The sequence below is a fragment of the Pteropus alecto genome, unplaced genomic scaffold (assembly GCF_000325575.1).
Source record: "Pteropus alecto unplaced genomic scaffold, ASM32557v1 scaffold5, whole genome shotgun sequence".
Lineage (NCBI taxonomy): Eukaryota > Metazoa > Chordata > Mammalia > Chiroptera > Pteropodidae > Pteropus > Pteropus alecto.
The window spans coordinates 33,248,205-33,256,282 of NW_006441953.1; the positions used below are offsets into that span (position 1 = coordinate 33,248,205).

Below are 8,078 nucleotides of genomic sequence, written 5' to 3' on the forward strand. Positions count from 1 at the left end.
GCCCGCCTCCGCCTTCCCTCCCAGAACCCCGGAGCGCGCGCAGGCGACGCAGGCCTTTCCGGAGGAACTCGGCCTGGCCCTGGAAGCCTGAGCGCCGTCCGCCCGCCCCTTCGCGCTTGCGGCCACACAGCGTTTCCTGTCCTGATAAGCGCACGCAAGGATTTAAAACGGCAGCTTGGAGACGGATAGTAGGGAACAGCCCTGTGTCGTGGGACTGGGCCGGAGGCGGAAGCGGGCGGCTGCGGCGGGTGGCAGTCACTGGGGACCCCAGCCCCACCTGGAGTGCGAGTGGAGTCTGCAGCTCGGCAGGCCCCGGGATGTGGGGAGGCAGGCCCCGCATGCTCTCCCAGGACACCTGACAAGCCCATGGGCCTGGCCAGACCACAGGGTGCTCACAGCAGTGGCTGACTACAGAGAAGCAGGCAGAGAGACGGGGCCTGTGGGTATGTTAGGCGCCAGAGGTCCAGCAGTTCTCTCAAATGTCAGATGTGACCTCGACCGTATTCCTTCCCCTGCTTTAGATATCCAGCCCGGGGAGGAGCGGGGGAAGTATGAGGTTCCATCCCTGCTATCAGGACAGCCAAGGCCAGGATGGGGGCGCCGGGTGCTGGGTGCAGAGAACAGCCCCTTCCTGGAACAGCTCCACCTGCCAAGACCCCAACCACAAGTGCAACAGACCCAGAGCCTCTGGGGTCCCTGCCCCCATTCCTGAGGGAGAAGGGGCCACACCCTATGTTAGGGCACCCCAATCCTGTCCTGGACAAGCAGCAGGCCCATGACTCCCACACACATGCACGTGTCTACAGCTGCCCACCACCACTCTGCGCCCCAGGAGCCCTCCATGGGGCTCGGCTGCGGCCCTGATGCCCCACCTCCTGTCCCAGGTGCTGTGAGGACCCACCTGGCAGCCCCCACCTCCAGCCATGGGCCACCCAGGGAGTCCTCTTGCTGCCTGTTTTTCGGTAGCTGGGCCTCGAGATAAGCCGTTTTATGGCCTCCACACCTGCTCCTGGAAGTGCACCTTATCTGCCCCAGGTTGGGGCCTGAGGCCCTCGACTGCTGTGACTCATCCTGCCCAGCCCCGTGCTGGGCCAGCAGGCCCAGGGAACCACAGCTCTAGGTCTGGCGAACAGTCCCCAGGGCCCAGCGGGTCCCAGGACAGACCTGGAGGCGGGTAGTGGGCAACAGCCCCATGGCTGGAAGGCCTCAGACTCCAAACTGGGCCAGACTTTGGGGCCCAACGTAGGCACTTCAGGGACAGAGTTGGGTCTGGAGAGGCAGAGACGGCATCGCAGGTGGGGACACCCTCTCCCACCCTGGGTGCCACTCCCGTCTTTGCCCCCAAATGGGGCTCCTGGTCTCCCCAGCCAGGCCCAGGGATGCGGGGCCAGGGCAGGGCCTGCAGGTGGGCTTCTCGGGGGCTGAGGTGGAGCTGAGTGTGAAAGGGCTGGGGTGGGAGCCCCTCAACCTCTCACTGTCCCCGCTCCGGGTGGAATGGATCTCTCCAGGACAGCTGGCTGCTGATCTTAATTCCCCCTTAGTGCCTGGGGGACGGGAGCAGAGCTGAGCCAGGCTGTCCATGGGACCAGGGCCTCTGGGGACAGCAGCCCATGTCAGCTTGGCGTTCCAGCCGCACCGAAGGGACCCACTTCCTCCAAGTGGGGAGCATGGGCCTTCAGCACCCGCAGGCTGGGCCCTTTCTCACCTGTTTCTTCACTTTAAAGATGGGGGACTGAGGTTCTGAGTAACAGCTGTGGAAGCAGCAGCCGCCCTCAGTTCACCGCGTGTGGGGCCCAGGGGGGCCGCGGAAAGCACTCACTCACCTCGGGCCACCCTGCGAGGCCCGTCCCATTCCGCAGAGGGGGAACGGAGGTACAGCAAGGCCCGATGTCTGCTCACACACAGGGGGCAGCACCCGGCTGGCACCCAGACCCAGGACCCCCACCCCATGCAAGAAGAGGACGCCTGGCTAGTAACAGCGTGTTGACGCCTGGCTCCCTTCTGCCCTCGGCAATTCACACGCACGCAAGCGCACACACACACACACGCACGCACGCACACACGCCTGGCTCCCTTCTGCCCTCGGCAATTCACACACACGCACGCGCGCACACACGCACACATACACACGCACGTACACACGCCTGGCTCCCTTCTGCCCTCAGCAATTCACACACACACACACGCACGCACACACACGCAGCCTGTCCATACAAAGACACAACACCAGCCAGCGGCGTGGCTGCCAGGACTGAGCTGGCCCTGCCCGTGCTCCGGCTGGACCAAACCCATCTCCTAGAAGGGCAGGGAGGACATCCAGGGATGGGCTAAGGAGACCAGGCCCTCCCTTGGTCCCCTCTGGTCCATGTCCACCCTCCAGGGTCCTGGGGACCAGGGCACTGGGCCCCAGAGCTGAAGGGCCACATGCTGCCTGTGTCCAGCCGGGACTGGCCTTCCCCAAGGGCCCTAGAACCCAGCTGCCCGCTCCAGCTCCTTGCCGGCCCCTCCCATGTCCTGCACCCACAGCCCGGATCTCGGGAGCTTATCTGTGGCCACACAATGTAATTATTTGTGAGCCTCTGATTACAGCACAACTGCCTGGATTAGCCACTCAGGTATCACTTGTCTGGGCAAACACGTGACTCAGCAATCTTTGGTGTAAATAATTAAATGCAAGCCCAGTAGGGCCAGGTGATCGGATGCTAACCTCAGAGCACTGCCCGCAGATGCGCCAGGCCCCCGCCCGCACTCCCCCACCCCACCAGGAGCCAGACAGCTCTGGAGGTCCAGCCAGCCGGCAGACCCTGGCCTCAGAGGACAGACAGGCCCAGCCCCTCCATGCCCACCAAGGCCGTGAGGGGTGCCCTCAGGTAAGAGCCATGCAGGGCCCAGTGCAGGACAGTGACAGCCCTGGGGACTTGCCACAGCAGATGCCCGCTCCCTAGGTGCAGGGCACTGTGAAGGGGTTCAGCTGGTCAGGGTTTTGTTGGGGACCTTCAGGCACAAGGCTGGTAGCATTTAAACAGCCCTCAATACACACACCTGGACCCTGGCAGCCTGTGTGGCAAGGTCAGCGGAGGAAGGAAACAGCTTTCGCACTTCTCCTAAGGGACAGAGCCACAACCCTGGAGTCCGCAGGGCTGTGTCCATGGCCCACGCCATCTGCCAGGCTGGGGCCACCACCGCCCTGCACACCCTGGGCACACCCAGGCCCTGTGTCCCAGAGCAGCAGACGGTGCCCTCAGCACAGGCAGCAGGGTGACTAGGCTCAGTGTCACTAGGAGGGGACCTTGAAGCTGAAGTCCAAGCCGAGCTGGGCATGGCCGTGGACAGGACAAGACAGGCCAAGACAGGCCAGCTGTCTGCGGAGGGCTGGGCCCTGGGTGCCCGTGCCCAGGGACCGTGGGGACGGTCCGGCGTACACATCGGACAGGAGAGAACCTGGGGAAAAGCAGTCCCACAGTCCTGGCCCCCGCAGAGGGCACTTTCCAAAACACGGTCCAGGATGCGTCACAAGGACCTGTCGGTGACAAGTGCTGCTGCCGAGCGCCCCTCGCCCCGCACATTCAGGCCCCGGTGACCAGGCGGCTCTTCCTCCCGGCTGCTGTCGGCCAAGGGCCCGCGGCGCTGGGTGACAGGGGGGAAGGCCAGAGGGGACCTTGGTGGTTTGGATGAAGCGCTGAGGGGCCTCTGGTGCGACGGCGGCCTGCGCCTGGACGTGCAGGTGGACGGGGAGCAGGGGCTTGGGTCTGGCCCCACGTGCCGGGCTTTCTGTGACGTCTCCTACCCCGGCACGTCCCGCGGCCCCCGTGTCCACGCCACTTCTCCGTTGCAGGTTCCCCAAGGGGCCTGGTAGCCCAGGATGGAAGCGCCCCCTGAGTGCCCGCGGCGGGGCGGGGAGCTGGTGCTGGTCCGCCGGCAGCCCCCCGTGGTCCCAGGCCTGCGGGAGATGCTGAAGGCCAGGCTGAGGCGGAGCTGTGCGTGCAGCAGGCAGGAGTTCTGGGCGCGGGTGCAGGATCTGCTCCCCGCCACGCGCTGGCTGCCCACGTACCGCCCGCGGGAGGACCTGGCCGGCGACGTCATGTCTGGGCTGGTCATCGGCATCATCCTGGTGCCCCAGGCCATCGCCTACTCGCTGCTGGCCGGGCTGCAGCCCATCTACAGCCTCTACACGTCCTTCTTCGCAAACCTCATCTACTTCCTCATGGGCACCTCCCGCCACGTGTCCGTGGGCGTCTTCAGCCTCCTCTGCCTCATGGTGGGGCAGGTGGTGGACCGCGAGCTCCTGCTGGCCGGCTTCGACCCTGCCCAGGACGGCCCAGGGCCCGGGGGCAACAGCAGCGCCCTGGATGCCGAGGCCGCCGGGCAGGGCTGCGGGCGGGACTGCCATGCCGTCCGTGTTGCCACCGCCCTCACGCTGGTGGCCGGGCTTTACCAGGTGAGGAGCCGGTCGCGTGGGGCCTCAAAGGGCAGTGGGCTTGACCGCAAGAGGACACAGCCGGGGACAGGCAGTGGCAGGCCCTCGACAGCTCCCCAGGATGGCACCCAAGGGGCTGAGGGTGCCCAGTGCCTGGGCGGCCTGGGCAGGGACACATAGCCAGAGTGTGGCCTCAGCCCCAGACGTGCCCAGCGATGGCCCACGTGGCCTCCCCGGGCTTCCTGTCCCAGGTGGGACCCAGGGGGACTGCCCAACTTCCCGTGGCCTCCCCATGCCCAGCCCTCTCCTATTCCGGGCCCGTCCACACCCACCCTGTGTCACTCCCTCCCAGGGGCCATCCTGGGTCCCTCCCACAGGCACCAGGCCCTGGGGAGGGAGCGTGGTGGCACCATGGGGCAGGAGGAGCTGCTTGGCCGTGCCTGGTCGGGCTCGGTGCCCAGGCCACTGCGCCCTGACAGTGTTCTGCCCACAGGTCCTCATGGGTGTCCTCCGGCTGGGCTTCGTGTCGGCCTACCTCTCACAGCCACTGCTTGATGGCTTTGCCATGGGGGCCTCGGTGACCATCCTGACCTCCCAGCTGAAGCACCTGCTGGGCGTGCAGGTCCCACGGCACCAGGGGCCGGGCATGGTGGTCAGCACATGGCTGAGCCTGCTGCGCAGAGCCCCGCAGGCCAACCTGTGTGACGTGCTCACCAGTGCCGTGTGCCTGGCTGTGCTGCTGGCCACGAAGGAGCTCTCGGACCGCTGCCGGCGCCGCCTGAAGATGCCGCTGCCCGTGGAGCTGCTGGTCATCGTGCTAGCCACGCTCGTGTCCCACCTCGGGAAGCTCCACGAGCGCTTCGGCTCCAGTGTGGCTGGCGACATCCCCACTGGCTTCATGGCCCCGCGGGTGCCGGACCCCGGGCTGATGCGACGCGTGGCGCTGGACGCCCTGCCCCTGGCCCTCGTGGGCTCTGCCTTCTCCGTCTCGCTGGCGGAGATGTTCGCCCGCAGCCACGGCTACTCGGTGCGAGCCAACCAGGAGCTGCTGGCCGTGGGCTGCTGCAACGTGCTGCCCGCCTTCTTCCACTGCTTCGCCACGAGCGCCGCCCTGGCCAAGAGCCTGGTGAAGACGGCCACCGGCTGCCGCACGCAGCTGTCCAGCGTGGTCAGTGCCGCCGTGGTGCTGCTGGTGCTGCTGGTGCTGGCGCCGCTGTTCCGGGACCTGCAGCGGAGCGTGCTGGCCTGTGTCATCCTCGTCAGCCTGCGGGGGGCCCTGCGCAAGGTGAGGGACGTCCCGCAGCTGTGGCGGCTCAGCCCCGCCGACGCGCTGGTCTGGGTGGCCACGGCGGCCACCTGCGTGCTGGTCAGCACCGAGGCCGGGCTGCTGGCCGGGGTGCTCCTCTCGCTGCTCAGCCTGGCCGGCCGCACGCAGCGCCCACGCGCTGTGCTGCTCGCCCGCATCGGGGGCTCCGGCTTCTACGAGGACACCGCGGAGTTCGAGGGCCTGGTCCCCGAACCCGGGGTGCGGGTGTTCCGCTTTGCGGGGCCACTCTACTATGCCAACAAGGACTTCTTCCTGCGGTCCCTCTACAGCCTCACGGGGCTGGACGCGGGGCGAGAGGCCGCCAGGAGGAAGGAGCAGGCCCCAGAGGCAGGGGTCAGCAAGGGAGACTCCGTCGAGGGCAAGGACCCGGGCCCAGAGGGCAGCATGGCTGCACTGGTGCCCCCAGTGGCCGGCTTCCACGCGCTGGTCATTGACTGCGCCCCGCTGCTGTTCCTGGACGCGGCCGGCCTGGCCACGCTGCGGAAGCTGCACCAAGACTACGCGGCCCTGGGCGTCGCCCTGCTCCTGGCCTGCTGCAGCCCCTCGGTGAGGGACGCCCTGCGGAGAAGTGGCTTCCTTGGGAAGGACCAGGGGGACGTGGATGAGGAGGGCCAGCTGTTTCACAGCGTGCACGACGCTGTGCAGGCCGCCCGAGCCCGCCAGCGGGAGCAGGCGCCCGCCGACTCCGCGCTCTAGGACGGCCAGCACCTTCACACCACCTGTGACCAACTGACCCTCCTGGGACGGTGTGCGCCATCTCTGCCCTGGCGGGACCGGGGTACCCCGACTGGGTCAGGGCGGACAGCGCTGTGGACACCCACGAGGACCGAGACACTCGAGAATCCGAGAACCACACCTTTAAGACAAATGCCGCCAGTGCAAAGCTGGGCTCTGGTGCCCTGAGCCGTGGGGCCAGTGTGACACTCGATGTCACCATCTCAGTTCAAAAGGGCCTCCAAAGTACCAGGACACTAGTCCCTTGGCCCCCGCCCCACCAGGTGAGAGCTGGTGGCTCTGGCCAAGAGTGCCAGGGTCTCTGTGCCTCGGGAAGCCCCCGACACACACCCAAGTGTTCTTACACCTCGTGCCTAGGCCCCAGCCGGGCCGTGTGACCAACGCGACCTCAGCTCGGCCCTCCCTACACAGCCCGGCCCGCAGAGCCCCAGCCCGACCCTGAGCCTCCAGGGTGACCTCCGACAGGAAGCCAGCAGAGCCCGTCCTGGGGCTGCCCCCACATCATGGTCCCCTGGAGCCGAGGGGACATCCTCCCTCCTCCCCTCCTTCCACACAGGACGCCTGGCTCGGCGGTGTAGGGGCAGCGGCTCCTCAAGGCAGGATCTGCCCCCCAGGGCCCCGCACAACCCCACACTGCACCACCCTCGGCAGAGGACACAGCCTCCTCTCTCAGCCCCAGTCAAGCGGGCTCTGCCCAGCTGTCCCAGGCTGCCCACCCCCTCCGTCACCCACCTGGCCGTGACGAGGTCCAGCAGCCAGTGGGTCCGGACCTGCTCGATACCACCATGAGGGACAGCACCCACGTAGGCCAGGTTGAGCTGCTGGTCCCAGCTGAGGTCGTACTGGTCAGCCCGGCTGTGTGGCAGTGGGGGGCTGAAGGTAGAACGGGGTGCAGGGCATCAGTCCCGGCTGGGCCCACAGAGCAGCCTCAGCACATGTGCCGCACCTCCGAAGCCAGGGCCCAGGACACTGTGCTCTTGGAACCGAGGTCTGAGACACACTGGCCGGTCCCAGCCTGGGACACCGGCCGTCAGCAGATGGACTGGAGAGTGTCTGCCGGCTAATTTACCGTCCTCGATGTAATAAAAGGAACCGTAACACCAGGAATGTTATGGAGTCTCATGATTATGGGGGCCGGGGCTCCCGGAGGGGAGAGGACCACGTCCTCACCCTGCTCCTCGCCCCACCAGCCGTGGATCTCGGCTCCGAGCCTCACACAGGGGGTTGGGGCTACACAGTGCTGGGGGGGCAGGTCCCAGTGCAGGGACATTCAACACCGCTAGGGCTGGGTAGGTTCTGGTCAGCAGCAAAGAGCAGCGCCCTGAGCCACATGCCCTCGCGGGGCCTGGCCCCAGGCCTCCAGCCCACGGGGTTCCCCCTCAGCACCCCAAACACCACATGGAGCTGGAGCACAGAGGTAGGTCGCTCTCAGTCTGCGGGCTGACCCCGGGGGAAGTTGTGCGCAGACGGGACGGTCCCCTCACGCCGCAGCGACGGCTGTGCGCCATGGACGCAGAAGCCTAGGCCTCGCTCCACGGGCGACGAGGGGGGTCCCGGAGGCCCGGGGGCGGGGCGCGGCGGGTCAGCGGCGAGACGGAT

The 8,078-nt window shown here is 67.1% G+C and overlaps 2 protein-coding genes across 2 annotated transcripts in view; one reads left to right on the forward strand and one right to left on the reverse strand.

The window, feature by feature from the left end:
• IDUA (iduronidase, alpha-L-) overlaps positions 1-7,375 on the reverse strand; it is a gene marked incomplete at its 5' end in the record, with an annotated part of 13,900 nt that extends 6,525 nt beyond the window's left edge. The window contains 1 exon segment of the mRNA XM_006919049.3: positions 7,212-7,375. Within this exon segment, the coding sequence (XP_006919111.3) occupies positions 7,212-7,375 (164 nt within the window).
• Positions 1,468-6,802, forward strand: SLC26A1 (solute carrier family 26 member 1). The gene is made up of 3 exons (XM_015594970.2): positions 1,468-2,870; positions 3,836-4,438; positions 4,911-6,802. The coding sequence occupies exons 2-3, from the start codon at positions 3,863-3,865 to the stop codon at positions 6,438-6,440; spliced, it is 2,106 nt and encodes a 701-aa protein (XP_015450456.1). The 5' UTR covers positions 1,468-2,870; positions 3,836-3,862; the 3' UTR covers positions 6,441-6,802.
• Positions 7,376-8,078: the final 703 nt, after the last annotated feature.